The 16,141-nt window shown below is 39.1% G+C and overlaps 1 protein-coding gene across 1 annotated transcript in view; it reads left to right on the forward strand.

Annotated features, from left to right (window-relative positions):
• The first annotated feature begins 12,003 nt into the window (after positions 1-12,003).
• Positions 12,004-16,141, forward strand: part of LOC306894155 (uncharacterized protein) — a 58,526-nt gene continuing 54,388 nt past the window's right edge. Inside the window, exons 1-4 of the mRNA XM_079456449.1 lie at positions 12,004-12,240; positions 12,331-12,438; positions 12,529-12,636; positions 12,881-12,991. Of these exons, the coding sequence (XP_079312575.1) occupies positions 12,030-12,240; positions 12,331-12,438; positions 12,529-12,636; positions 12,881-12,991 (538 nt within the window). The 5' untranslated portion in view covers positions 12,004-12,029. The remainder of the gene's footprint in view (positions 12,241-12,330; positions 12,439-12,528; positions 12,637-12,880; positions 12,992-16,141) is intronic.

Genomic DNA, 16,141 nt, shown 5'->3' on the forward strand with positions numbered 1-16,141 from the left:
GTCACATAAATAAGATCAGTCTCTGAAGTAAATGGATTAAACGGAAGGACCCTTGCTGGGATTAAAGAGGGTCAACATGACCCACTCAATTATCCCCCCACAACTGGTGAACCCAGGTTTCAACCCCTTAGTAGGAGGGTGAATTCATCATCAAGGTATGCATCAGCTCTAGGAATATCCTAAGGGAAGGATTGACACGGGACTGCCTTGCATAGTCCCGTGGGCTGCGCCATTTAAACAACCAGGCAATTCGCATGGTACATTTTGCACACAAGTTCAGGTTTGATCACCATGTAGCTGGCCAACTTTGATGAGGGTGTATAGTGTTGAAAGGCCGTAACCCTGATTCAAAGGTACACTACTGATGATGAGTCCCAAATTTACAGCATTCCTAAATTTACAGCATTCCTACGTCTAAGATATACGTCTCACGCCACTCTCAACTTCAAGGCACACCTCATGTTCATTCCATCCATTGGCACAATGGACAGGTACCATCACGTCCCGTGTTTCATGATTCTAGGTTTGGCTTTTTTTGCATGTAATTTAAAGACTTCAAAAAGTTTCTGTGTCTTGTGTGGAGAGAAAACAGTAATATAGCACAATTAAATCATTTTTTCCTCCTCTCTGTACCACATGCCTGTGCATACTCAGCACATTAATGCCTTTTACATGATGTGGACTCCTGAAACTGCTGCAGAGTTTTAAGTGTTTTGACATAATAACCGGCCAATAGCAATGTTGCTGATCTGCCTTTCCAAACTGCGCTTGAGTTGTCACGAATGGTAGGGGAAGGACCCAAGCGCAGGCAATGAAACACTAATGGGAAGGCTAACGAGACAAAAGGGCGGGAAACACTGACGAGACACGAGAAAGCACATGGCAAGTCAAAATCAAAACAAAGCCGTAGATATCGTAGATAACCACATCCTAAGAGAATATTATTTGATTGAAACTTTAATCGTGTTTATGGTTTAAACAAAACTGGTTTTAAAGCTTCAACTGATGCATTTCTTTCATACAGTCTCCTGTAAAACATGTATGATGATACAGTACAGATTAAAGACAAACACAACTAGAACAGTAAGTGTGTCTTGTGTTTTAACAACTGTGAAATGTTTCTCTTCGCTCTGAGTTCTCGTATAGTTCTTGAGGTTTCTCATAAATCTTTCCACACTGAAGTCATGAAAAAGTGTCATGGCAGACAAGGGAAGATTCAAGAGGGGGGCCAAATAGCTGCGGGAACAAGGCGTCAGCCGGCGATGTAGTCTGCAACTCAAAGTCCCACAACCACCACAGATGAGAGAAGGAGGTGGGTTGAACACGGGAAGTCCACTCGATGGTGGGCAAGAATGCAAGCGGACGGAGCCATCCAAGGTCCGTGGCCGAAGTGTCGGTGGAGTGTGGCAAGAGAGGTCCTGGATGCCAGCGGGGACTAGAGAGGGTGCAACAGAGTCTTAAGGAAATCGGGCAGCAACAAACACTAAGAGAGGTTCTGTTAAACCAAAAGCTAGGCACCGAGACCAGACAAGGAAAGACTATTGTAACGAGTACATATTTTTGTGATTATTTTTTGTGAGACTTTTATTTTGACAGTTGAACTGCCCTTGCGTGAGTTGCGAGAGGAGAGAGAAGCGAGCGGTGTACGAGAGAGTGTCGGATACAGAAGTGAGTGTAGTGTCGTGCTCGAGAAGTTCGACTGATACAGTTGCCTCAACAGAGCTGAATCAGGGCCGTAGTCGAATAAAGGACGTGTTTTGTGAACTGTAACCTGTGTAATTCCGTCATCTCTTTCCTCTAGCTCAGTGGTAAGAGCACTGCGTTAACAACGCAAGGTTGTGGGTTGGATCCCAGGGGATTGCAGATACCTATAATGCAATGTAATGCATTGTAAGTTGCTTTGTATAAAAGCGTCTGCCAAATGCGTAAGTAAGTAGAGTTGAGGAATTTTGTTTGTGTCGTTTATTTTTACTACGTAGGCCATATTATCTGCTGGAGTGCTCTACGACGGCTACGATGAAATTGTGAGTTTGTATAACGTTATTTTTTCACTTAAACTGTGGCGATTGAAGAAATCCATGTTAAAATCTGTTCATTATGTCCTCAGTTGTATATTTATGTAATGCTGTACTGGTCTGTATTTTTCTATATGTGTATGCCACAAGGGGGCACTACAGTTTAAGCCACAGAAGACGCGTTTGAGTTATTATGTTTGTTCAAGTTGTTTTAAGGTACTCTTACTGATGGCTGTCTGACCGTGAGACTGATGTGTCAGCAACGAAAAAAATTAATATGCCAAGAGCGGCTAAAGATGATCCATCTCTCGTTTATTTTTCCCCGAACCCAACGCTAACTGCAACAACAGTGTAACAAAACTCAACAATCCGTCATCTCCTTTTCCCAAGTAGTGTGCTTAGTAAGTTTTGAATGAGAAACCGCGCTATTAAATCAATTATTTCAAGGTGGTTAGCCGTGTTTCGTTCGCACATGAGACAGAGACTGCTGCACACCACAGTTTACGTAGCGCTTTTTCCGTGAAGAGTACAGCTTCAGTATTATTTTTGTTTTACGCTGCCATCCAACGACATCTCCGTATAGTTCATCTCCGGGTCAGTCAAACGTGATTTATAAGAGATTATACTGTTTGAAGTGTTGCTGAGATTTTCAACTGTGAAAGTAAAATAATTCTAATGGTGATATTGAATGTGATTTGTGTTCTAGTGCGTGTAAGAGAACCACACAAACTGCAACTTTTTGTTTTTATTTTTATTGTTTTATTTCCATACCCAAACAAGAATGCTGCCAGGGAGTAGGGGCGTCTCATCTACCTTATTAGACTCGGGAAGGGAGGGGTATATGAAACCGTATTCTACATACATTTCACTATAGGGAAACATTCACTGGCCTTACTCTAACCGAAGCCTACCCTTGTCAGTATAAAGTGATGTTAATCAATAAGGTAGGGAACAACGTACACGCCTGAGTGTTTTAAGAGACCCAAAAGCACTAGGGGCGGGTACTAAGATCCTTTTGTCTCTCAGTCTTCCAGGGCAGTCATAGTAAATTTTCCCCTACTAGACGGGACCTAATCTCCCATTACACTATGTCAAGAATAAATAGGCCTAAAGTCTGAACTGGCTTGAAAGATGCAACGGTCAGACAAAGGACGAGAGAAGCAGAAGGGTAATAAAGTGAAATCTACTGAGTGGTAAATAGAGAGCCGGTGTGAAATATTACGGGAATTAATTAACTAAGGGGGAAAAATGGGTAACAGGTGCTAGAGTGACAACCAGGTAAATCACCGGTGAGAGGGAACACGCGGGCGGGGCAAGTGACGTAGACATTGAGCACATGCCCTGCCGTCAAACAACGGAGTGCTCGTCAAAATAAACACACCTCCCATGCCAGACGACACACAGACAAGACCGAAACCACAACACAAAAGACTGCCTACACTGATGATACACGAAAGGTTTGTCTCCAGTGAATTCTCATGTGAATCTTTAGGTTTCCTGTTTGTGTAAAAGTCTTTCCACACTGTAGACATGTGTGAGGTTTCTCTCCAGTGTGAATTCTCATGTGTGTCTTAAGGTGACTCATATGTGTAAAAGTCTTTCCACACTGTAGACATGTGTGAGGTTTCTCTCCGGTGTGAATTCTCAGGTGCTGTTTTTCACTCTTTTTGTCTCCTGTTCTCAGAGCTTCTTCAAGTGAAACTTTCTGGAATCTTTGTGCACGTTGATGTTTCTGATCAGCATCTTTTACTTCATCTTGACTGTCCTTATTCACTTCCATCATATCTGAAGTGAACAAAACTATCTGTTAAACACAGTTTTACAATTGTACAAAACAACATCACAAGACAAGATCATGGTTTCATTTTCAGGGAACACAGTCATTCAGTGCACTGAGTATTGCTTTGGATAAAAGTGTTTGCCATATAAGATGAACACATCCTAAGAGAATATTTTAACTTTATTCTGTTTAAATTACAACATAAATTCACTCAGACTACAGTAATGACATTTTCAGCAGAAAAACATTAAATTATTCACTATATATTGTGCAATCCAGAGAGCAAATGAATGTTTATTATAATAATTTTTGTTACCGAATGATGTGTTTTTTAATTAAAATCATTACTGCCATGATATCTCAGTGGTTTAGATTGAATGAATCAAGTATAAATCAAGAATCAATGCAAAACATTTTCAGGTACAAAATAAAAGTCATCAGATGTGAAATAACACTACATAGTCTTCACTGTATAAATTGAATATAGATCAATCCTTATTAGAGTCACACCAGTCAAGAGCATTGAGTGACGATTTTCTTTGTCTTTTGTTGTTTTATTAACAATAATAACAGACTGTGATTTATAAAGCTGCTGTCACTTTAAGTTCAGTACAGCAGAAACGATGCCCCCAAAAATATAGTCGAGTAAAAGAAAGAATAACAACTAAAAACCAACAGACTGTGTCTCATGTAGTCGAGTAAAAGAACAAATGCATGTTTTCTTTTCAATAAGACGATAAAAAACCAACAGACTGATGAAAATGTGAAAAAAGGGTCAAAATGCTCTGCTCTACAAACTCAAAGCAGAACGATGGTCACCTTATAGCCAAACATCTGATTTTATTGAACCTTTACCAGATCACAACCAGGTCAAGTCAAGTCAAGTCAGCTTTATTTATATAGCGCTTTTTACAATTTTCATTGGTACAAAGCAGCTGTACAAGAAAAAATGAATATAAGTAAAACATAAAAGGTTATGGAATTCAAAACACAGGTCAAATATCAGACACACAATAAATTCCTATATGCAGTGTTAATTAAATAAGACTACCAAATTCTAGCAGCCGGGGGGCCAGGCAAAACAGTGCAAAACAGTATGCAAACGGTGGCGAGGAACCCAAAACTCCATTGGAGGAGAAAAAAAACCTAGGAGGGAAACCAGGCCTAACCGGGGGATTCCAGTTCCCCTCTGGCAAAAACTGCAGCCTCTGCACAAGCTCAACAGTGCTTGCACAACAAGGCAAAAATAAAAATAAAAAAATTTTAAATTATCATTAATAATCTAATAGTGGCTGAAGTTTTGTAGGGACGTCACTTCCTTCGTCCAGCATTTGTCAGGTCTAGGAATGGATTGCGCCCTGCCCGCTCCGCTCTTGTAACCTTGGAACAATGAGACAAGACTGGCTGAGAGTAGAGTTCTGTTCTGCACTCTTTGATGCAACAAATGCATCAGTTGTTATTGGAAGTGTCCCTGGTTCCGGTTGATCTAACTAGTGAAGCCTAGATCTTTGAAATACATATATTATGATAATGTAGTGTATGCAAGATTAAAAAGATGCGTCTTTAGTCTAGATTTAAACTGACAGAGTGTGTCCGCCTCCCGGACATTGCAGGGAAGACTGTTCCAAAGTTTAGGCGCTAGATAAGAAAAGGATCTGCCGCCTGCACTTGATTTTGAAATTCTAGGTATTACCAACTGACCTGACGCCTGAGAGCGTAGTGCACGTGATGGACTATAATACGTAAGAAGTTCTCTCAAGTAGTGAGGAGCTAAACCATGCAAGGCTTTATAGGTAATAAGCAAGATTTTAAAATTTATGCGATGCTTTATAGGTAACCAGTGCAAGGTTGACAGAACCGGGCTAATATGCTCATACTTTTTTGTACGTGTAAGAACTCGAGCTGCCGCATTTTGGACCAGTTGGAGTTTTTGTAATAGGCCTGCAGGGCAACCACCTAATAGTGCATTACAGTAATCTAGTCTTGATGTCATAAAGGCATGTATAAGCTTCTCCGCATCTGATGATGACAGCATATGACGTAATTTAGATATATTTTTAAGATGGAAAAACGCAATCTTACAGGTGTTGGCGACCTGGTTCTCAAATGACAGAGTACTATCGAATATAAAGCCAAGATTCTTAGCTGAAGATGAGGGTTTTATGGAACATCCATCAATAGTTAAGCAGTATTCTTGGTTGTTACGTAGGGCGGTTTTCGGTCCTATAAGTAACACTTCAGTTTTGTCCGAGTTCAGTAATAAAAAATTGCTACTCATCCACTTTTTTATATCGACTATGCATTCCACTATTCGATGGAATTGCTGTGTTTCGTGAGGCTTCGAGGAAATATAAAGTTGCGTATCATCAGCATAGCAGTGAAAGCTTATTTCGTGTCGCTTTATTATATCTCCTAGGGGTAACATGTATAATGCGAAGAGCATAGGCCCTAGTACTGAGCCCTGTGGTACACCGTACTGGACTTGCGATTTGCGTGATACCTCATTGTTTATTTTTACATATTGGAAACGGTCGCATGAATAAGATCTAAGCCATTTCAAAGCTATTTCCTTAATACCGACATCATTTTCAAGTCTATGTAGGAGCATGCTGTGGTCAATGGTGTCGAATGCAGCACTAAGATCTAGCAGCACCAATAAGGAGATACAACCTCGGTCAGACGCCATAAGCAGATCATTTGTAACTCTAATCAGAGCAGTCTCTGTACTGTGATGTGCTCTAAATCCAGACTGGAAATCTTCATTAATCTCATTCCTTTGGAGGAAGGAACATATTTGAGTTGAGACTACTTTTTCCAGAACTTTAGATAAGAAAGGTAGATTCGAAATAGGTCTATAGTTAACTAGTTCTCCAGGGTCCAGATGGGGTTTTTTGACAAGGGGCCTTATAACAGCCACCTTATATGCTTTAGGCACATGTCCTAATGTCAGAGATGAGTTAATAATGCTAAGTAGAGGATCTATAATTTCTGGGAGCATCTCTTTCAGAAGATTTGTAGGTATAGGGTCTAGCATGCATGTCATCGATTTAGATGATCTAATGATTTTCGATAGTTCATCGTGATCTATAGTAGAAAATAAACATAATTTCTCCTTAGAGGCGCTGTAGTTAGTCATATGTTCAGCGGGTTTCGCATCTGGTTGCATAGTTATAATTTTCTCTCGAATATCTTGGATTTTATTTGTGAAATAGTTCATAAAATTATCACTGCTATGCTGGTATACAGCATCAGAAGTCGCTGACGATTTATTTTTGGTTAATTTAGCCACTGTATCAAATAAAAACCTAGGGTTATTTTGGTTTTCTTCTATTAATGATGAAATGTAGGCGGATCGAGACGTTTTTAGGGCTTTCCAGTATTTTTTTGTACTATCCTTCCAGGCAGTACGAAATACCTCTAATTTAGTCTTCTTAAAGTTGCGCTCCATTTTTCGTGCCGCTTTCTTTAGAGCCTGAGTGTGTTCATTTTTCCACGGTGTCGGTCTGTCATTTTTAATCTTCTTTAAGCGCAAGGGAGCAACTATGTCTAGCGTTTCCGAGAAGGTGGCATTAATATTTTCAATGGTAAAGTCAAGATCTTCAACGTTATTACTAATGCTAGAGATTTGAGACAATTCAGGCAAATTATCAAGAAACGCACCTTTTGTAGTCGAAGTTATTGTTCTACAATATTTGTAACTTGGAGTTTGATTTGCCACCATTGGGTATTGCAGCAAGCATGATACCAGATAATGATCTGAGATGTCTTCGCTCTGCTGAAGGATTTTAACATCGACCACGTTTATTAAATCTAAAGTATGATTTAAATTAAAACAAAGACAAAATTAAATCTAAAGTATGATTACGAAGGTGAGTAGGTCCTGACACATGTTGACTAACGCCCATGGAGTTAAGAGTGTCTTTAAAAGCCATTCCTAAAGCATCTGTATGATTATCTACATGAATGTTAAAGTCCCCAGCAACAAGGACTCTGTCTGCAGACAGTACTAGTTCTGATAAGAACCCACCAAATTCTTTAATAAAATCTGTGTGGTGCCCTGGAGGCCTATACACAATAGCCAGAGTAAATTTTAAAGATGTTTTGTCCTTAGTATTAGGTATTGATGCATAAAGTACCATGACTTCAAAAGAATTGTATTTAGGATTAGACTTCTGGGAAATGCTAAAAGAGTTACGGTAAAGTGCAGCAACACCTCCCCCTCTGCCTTTTAGGCGAGGCTCGTGTGTATAATAGTAATCTTGGGGGACAGACTCATTTAATGCAATATAATCATCTGGCTTTAGCCTTGTTTCTGTGAGACAGAGCATGTCTATTTTATGATCTGTTATCATATCATTAACAAAAAGTGCTTTATTAGAGAGAGATCTAATATTTAGCAATCCGAGTCGTAACAGTTGATTATCTGTATTATGTTCATGTTTAGTTAGTTTAACGTTAACTAAATTACCTTTGAGAGGTTTACGCTTTATTTTATGTTTACTAATCCGGGGGACAGACACAGTCTCTATTTTATGATGTTTGGGAGAAAGTATTATCGCATGTTGTGTATTATGTGTGTTCTGCAACGTGAGACGGCAAGCAGACCGTTGGTTAAGCCATTCTGTCTGCTCCCTGACCTGGGCCCCAGTGAGTCAAGTTTTAGCATTAAGACTATGTGCAATATTTCTAGACAGTAGAGAAGCTCCAGCCCAGGAGGGGTGGAGACCATCTCTTTTTTAACAGGTCAGTTCTGCCCTCAAAACTCTTCCAGTTATTTATAAAAACAATATCATTCTGCAGGCACCACTCAGACAACCAGCCATTTAGTGATGATACTCTGCTATGTATCTCATCACCACGATATGTGGGGAGGGGGCCAGAGAATATTACAGTTTCTGACATCGTGCTTGCGAGCTCACACACCTCTTTAATATTATCTCTAGTGATCTCCGATTGACGGAGTCAAACATCATTTGTGCCGACGTGAATAACAATCTTACTGAATTTACGATTAGCCTTAGCCAGCACATTTAAATTTGACTTGATGTCAGGCGCTCTGGCTCCCGGTAAACATTTGACTATGGTGGCTGGTGCCTCTATGTTAACGTTCCGAACAATAGAATCACCGATAACTAGGGCACTTTCAGCAGGTTTCTCAGTCTGTGCGTCACTGAGCGGGGCAAACCTGTTCGAGACTGTAGTCGGAACGTTTGAGGGATGTTTTGACCTGCGACTACACCGTCTCACAGTCACAAAGTTTCCCAGCTGCGGGGGTTGTTCAACCGGAACCGAACTGTGCGCGCTAGTATTGCTCGCATCCAAAGTGTTTTCTAAGCTCCTTACATTCTTACTATCCTCAGATAAAGATTGAATGCGAGACTCTAATTCTGAGATCTTCTCTGTCAGCCTAGCTATTTACCTGCATTTATCGCATGTAAAGCCCTCGCCGCTGACAGAGAAGGCTAAGCTAAACATATGACATGAGGTGCAAGTGACAATAATAAGAGAAGAAGCCATAACTCACCGGGTTTGAAGAGTAATTCCAACTTACCAAGGCTGCTCGGTGATTCTTAGTATATACGCTTAAGAGAGAAACCGTTAGCACACAAGACAGCTAGAAGGCGAGATGATATTTAGCAGTGTAAACAGAAAGCCCGCTAGCACGCTTGTGCTATGCTAACGGCGCTGAGTGTTTTGGTTTAAGATTTTCAAGTAAATAACCAGGAGAGGTTATTGAGATATCAGGATAAGTTAGCAACGACAGTGATAATTAACAATGTGTGCTATGAATAAAATACACTAATATGAAAGAAGTGCAAGTTAAGTGATACAACAACCTGATTCCGTGTTGTATTAGAGGGGAGAGGTGAAGCATGTTTACTCGCATGTCAAGTTATGATCATTTGATGCAGTTTAGTGATTCACTTTCAGTTCTAATCTTCTGCATTTGTGGTTTATCAAATAAATGAAAGCTTAATAATTCCTCCACTGTCAGAAATAAAGATTTAAAAACAGAAACCAACCTCTGTGTTCTTTAGTCCTCTGAGTTTCTGTTGTGTGTAGTTCTGGATCTCTCGTGTTCTCAAGCAGTTGTCATAAAAACATCTAACAATGTTCAATTTCTTATTCATGATGGATAAATATTCAACTGCTTATTATTTACAGTGTTTCTAACTTTAGCTCTCATTATATTAGGGCTGTGTATTGACAAATGCCTTGTGATACGATACATATCACCATAGATAAGTCACAATGCTATACTGTAGTGAAGTAGGCGGGACGAGAGCCGAGAGTCTCGTATCACGGAGGAGATCGGGAGCATAAGAGTGACCGGACCGTCAGTGAGAGAGGACCAGGCCTGGAGTTTATGTTGTGTTTAGTGTGTATAAAACACAGGCGAGGAAGATATAAAAATGATAAAAAATATATGTTTAGTTCATATATACTTCGACTTATATAAGCCGTGTTGCGTAAGGCTACTTTACGCTTGTTTGTTTCTTTTTCTTATTGTAATATTTGGCTTGGGTTTAGATTTGGATATAATTGATTTATTTGTGTTTGTGCTTTTTGCCTTGCTACTATCGGTAAGCAATGGTTTTGGTATTTGCCGTTGATTGCTTATTGTTGGCAACATTAACAATTAATGCTGTTTTCTGAGAGGCTGCAGTTATATACTTTGTTAATTGGTTTTCTTCTTTCTTTCGCAGGAGTGGGGTGACCCAAAAGTGGGCAGGCTAGCCATCTTATGCCTGGTGACGGAAATTCTCCTTTTTAAGTGTGCGGTAGAGGTATTCTTGTAGTTTTCACAGTGTGTGTGTGCTTGCGAAGTTGTGGGCACGCTGTCCTCATTTGCAGGCTAATTTGAGGCCCACCGCTAAGCCTGCCCAGCTAATGGTGCACCCCAGCTCCGTCACAAGAGCCGGCATGTCTGTGTAGTGATTGAGCTCCGTTGCTCATATACAAACCAGTGGCCTGGCCAGCTAGCACCATTGTTTCACTGACAGCCTTTTAAATGATTTATGATTATCAAATAAAGAATGATATTTTTCTGTACGGATTCACGTCTCATTGTCTTGTGATTGTGGGAGAGAGAGAAACGAACTTGTGTGGCCTTGTAGGGGTATTTCCCCAGCTGGGTCAATGCTGGGGTGGCGTAGTCGTGACATATTATAGTTTATAGTCGTGAAAATCGAAATCGATTTTTTCTAAAGAATTCTCATATTTGCTTTTTACACAATGTTCCGACTGGCTCAGAGCCATAACAAAAGATAGGAGACCATGCCTCAAACAAGCAGTGCAAAACATACATTTATTATACATGTAACACAAGTTTCACCGACAGAACCAAAATATCAGGTGTGGATGTAAATATCAGTAATGTAGTGCGAGTGCATGGATGTATCGTGTGTATGAATGTGAATGTTGAGTGTAAACATAAAAGACATAAACATGAAAATAAGTTCTCTATTGTGTCTTTCTGCGCGTTTCACTATGAAATACGAGGTTACGTCAAAAACACATGAAAACAGTCCGTTGTGTTTTAATGGAAAGTAAACAGTCGGATCTAAATCACCAGCCTTAAATCTCTTTTGCATCTTTATTTTAAATCAGTGTGTTTATTTCATTCATACAGTGAAGAAGCAGTGTTTCACTTCTACATTATTCCGTTTCTTTCTTCAAATGCTAATGGCCTGTAAAATAGAGCCACAGTATTCATGTACAGATCAATATATCCTTGCCTGCTTGTGAGTTAAGAGAGGTTTATACAATCTTCTTATGTCGTAATAAACACCTTGAAAGAAACGTCGCATCTTCTCTCAAAAATGCTAAACCCTGAAGTGACAGGTACCATAAGGCATCATGGGAACACTAAAATATAAACACAAGACCTTTAATAAAGGAATAAATTGTATAAAATAAGCGATAATGTTGTGTATGTGCCCACTAAGTATCATAAAATTGTTGAAATATAAAAATAAACAATTTAAACTTATTAATAAATAAACGAAGTAAATACACATGGAATCGCAAAAGTGACCACGGACACATTTATCATACGTGGTTCCTCTGCGTAGTCTCACATGAAGATGAAACACCTGAACCTTATACGTCAGTGATTAAACTAAGTTTGTGATTGGCCATGGACATTACAATTGACCAAACGAGCAATATGGGATCTCATAAAGCAGCACAGTAGACTGTTTGTGCACTAGTAGCGTATCTTTGTGCACACAATGGCGTTTTGCAAAAGCAGAGGAAATGAATTTGTTATTCTACTTGTGTTTACGGTCAGTACACTCAGTACTTTAATACACTGCAGAAGTTTGTCTTGGACACAAACGACTAGTGATGAAGGGGAAACATTATCTGATATGTCAGATCAAGAGACACTTTATGACCAGTTTGCTGATTTTGGAAACATCATTGATGACGACACCTTCTTTGGTATGTAATATACTTGTCACTGTTGTGTATATGGTTTCTTGTTGTATATATGGAATCAAATGTGTATGAATCGCTTGCATTGTATTTCAGATGAAGCTAGTGATGAAGGGGAAACGTTATCTGATATGTCAGATCAAGAGACACTTTATGACCAGTTTGCTGATTTTGACAGCCCCATTGATGATGACACCTTCTTTGGTATGTAATATACTTGTCACTGTTGTGTATATGGTTTCTTGTTGTATATATGGAATCAAATGTGTATGAATCGCTTGCATTGTATTTCAGATGAAGCTAGTGATGAAGGGGAAACGTTATCTGATATGTCAGATCAAGAGACACTTTATGACCAGTTTGCTGATTTTGACAACCCCATTGATGACGACACCTTCTTTGGTATGTAATGCACTTGTGAGTCATTGCAGTGTATGTGGATTAAAAAATGATTAAAAGTCCATGTGAACCGGAAGTTGCAGTTGTTCAGTATTTTGATACATTTCAGAGGGAAATGGAATTGTGACCTACACTGATAAACTAATAACAATATACGCTGAAACATTTCTTGAAAAGATAGAAAAAGTAATTTATTTTCACTGGGACTTTAAATGTTTGTTACGAATCGCTTGCATTTGTATTGCAGATGAAGCTAGTGATGAAGGGGATAAAACGCTTTCTGATATGTCAGATCAAGAGAGACTTGATGACCAGTTTGCTGATTTTGGAAACATCATTGATGACGACAGCGTCTCTTGTATGTAATGCTCTTGTACATTGTGTTTATGGATTCATATACACTGTTACCAATCACTTGCATTGTATTTTAGATCTGCCGAGAAGCGCTGGAATGCAAGAACCATTTGAAGCCCCATCTGAAGTACCCTGGGATGAAATGTCTCCAAAGCTGAAGTGTGATAAAGATTTTATGAATTTGCAACTCTTTGGTTCTGGTGTGGACCAAGTTGAGCTTTGTCGAGGTAAGTTGGGAATTCCTGTTTGTCTTTGACTTGTATGACCTTCACTGGCAAAATTGACAATTGTTTGCTGTAATGTTTTTATTTCCTGTGTCAGTTGGACTCAATAAATTATACTTTATATGATGATCAAATATCCTATAAAATCGAACTGGTGCTTCTAGTTTTATGGACTTTGCCAAGTTTCCACTGTAGCACTAAATGGGCAAACTTCTCTCCAGAGTGTGTAGATCCTTCGGCAAAAGTGAAAACACAATGACATCTTTGGTCCTTTACCACATAGTGCTTTGAAAGGGAGGGGCTGCGGTGAGCCATTAGTTGCAATTTGAAACCAACGCTAGATGCTGCTAAATTTCACTGGACCCTTAATGAAAAGTGTAACGAGATTTTCAGCATTGAATCACCTTTGGACTTATTTCTCACAGATAGTTCTGCACCGGTTCCTCTTGGTCATTTGCCGCCTAACTGTGGACACACTTCACACACTCATGGAGGTCTTGTTTATGCTACACCCTATAATGGATGTGGTGTTACACAAAAGGTACTTATGGTTAATTTGCTCTTGTGTAAGGTTAAAAGCTATAAAGCCAACTTGTGTGTTTGTGTTTTTCAGGGAGGGAAGTATGTCATGCAGATGCAATGGCAGGGAATCCCTGTTTTCCTCTCTTGTCCCATGTCCTAGTCTGTTGTGAATGTGAATGTGACCGTGTCTGGATATCTGCCTCCTTGATTTCAACCAGCTTCTACACCAACCCAAAAGCCACATCATCCTTTCTGTCCTTAACATATCTTTCCACCTCTCTGATGTCTGAAAGGAAGTCAAATTGAAGGAATGAGAATAAAAATGTTCTGTTTTTAAATTTGAAAATCTTGGGTCAATGTTTTTCTGTGCTTTGCAAGTGAATTAGGACCAAAGGTTTTGTTGCCAACATTTTCAAATTTTGTTCTGCAGAAGGCCATACAGGTTGGAAGTGACAGTCTGGTGTAAATCAAGAAATACTTTGTCTTAATAAAAATTACATTTCATGGAGTGTTGCAGTGTTTGACAGTTGTAAGTCTGAAGGTAAATAAATAGTTATTGGCTTTTAAAAAAGTCAAATCTGAATCCTGCAAACAAGAGGTGGCCTAGTCAGAGTATCTGCCAGGTATCCACTTCACTAGAAATAGTCCCGCCTTCGGACTAGAAACTTCAGGTTGTCTTAAAACAGTCCCGTCATATATATGACTGAAGATTGTTGACTGTCGTGGAAAGTTGTTCTTGTAGCTTCAAAGAATTGCTCAGAGGGTCCAGGTGTCAAAGTTACTTTTATTTGCGCATGCCAAACAAAGTGAGATCTTCCCAAAGCATCTAAAGTTGGTGTTTTCAAGCCCATATTTATAGTGAACCTGACGTCTTCTGTTACACCAATCGGGTAAATTCCAGTTATCTCTTTTTTAAAAACCAATAACCCTGCTTCTGCCACCAAAAGATCCCAGGCAACAGGATACGTATTTAATCGTGGTTGGCACATTATTACAAGTCAACCAATAAAGAATCAGGATTTCATAGACAAATATCTCATGTGCCCTTATTTGGACACTTTTCTGGGGTTTTCCGCCTAAACATGATTTATCATTGGCTTTTATTAAAAATGAGCTCATGTTTGAGCACCCTAGTGAACTCATGTTCAGCTGGCGTCCTTGACTATGTGTGATAAGTTATATTTAATTAAATTTGTGTGTGGTGTATGTGCAGGTGTTCAAGTTTTCAAAAAGTGTTGATCATGCGTTTTTAGACAACCCTGAATTTTTAAAATGCCGTGCTCTTAAACCATAAATGTGAGTATATATGTTTGATAAATGTAAATAAATGATACTTGATTATGGCTTAGTATGCTGATCATAGCCCTTAAATCATTGCATAATCAACTGCATAGTCTTAGTCATTCTTCTTTGGTTAAATGTGGTTTCTGATCATACCACTAATACTCCCACATATTCCAATGTTCCTATGAATACTTCTTAATACTAAAACAGGTAGATTATAACACGTATATAATACTGCACTTTGCATGTGAAAGCATCATCAAATCATCTCAAACCAACCCAGAAATTACACAATGACTTGTGCAGATTCAGGTCATTTGGCTTCAGTGCTGGTAGGTGCACATTAGGTCACACACCATCTGAGAGATGTAATTGATCAGCTTCCTGATCGATTCAATTACTTTTTGCTTAATATTATTATTATTAATATTATTTCCTGTAAATGTGATCATTTATTTTCAGAAAATAATCTGGGGCCTATAATGCAGTCTATGACATTACTCAAGACTGAAAGACACATACAATCAGGGGCGCAACTACCCAGTGTTAGGGGGGTATGCAGAAACAGTTTTGGCGTCCCCCCTGCTAAATAAAAGTGTGCCGGACATCATCATGTATGGGCTCGAAATAATAAAGGTTTATTTTAAAAGTATATCAGACAGCTACTGTAAGCCTACCATTATTATATGGTATATGAACACAAATATATAAAAATGTATTCATGGCCATTTCTTTCTTTTTGCCGTATCTAAAACGTAACGATCCGTACCGAAACGTAACACAAGTGTATCGTTGTAACCTTTACACCCCCACCTTTTCCATATTAATAATATTAAGAAATTAATCTGTTGTTATCAAGTTGGTATCAAGCTCCCTCTACACTTCCACCTAATGTTAGACCTACCTGTTGCTTTCCCCTGTCTTTCCTGATCCACCATCCTCACGCCTGAATAAAATGAACTCGCTGTTAAATATAGCAGACTAAATAAAATGTTTAAATCAGCCTAGGGATGGCATCAGATAAGACAACTATTATGCAGTAAGGTTGTGCTGCTGTTGAAATTACATTAACATTTGGGATTTTAAAAAGTACAAATATGACACACACACACACACACACATAC

Source organism: Barbatula barbatula (genome assembly GCF_947034865.1).
Source record: "Barbatula barbatula genome assembly, chromosome: 5".
In the NCBI taxonomy this organism is placed as follows: domain Eukaryota; kingdom Metazoa; phylum Chordata; class Actinopteri; order Cypriniformes; family Nemacheilidae; genus Barbatula; species Barbatula barbatula.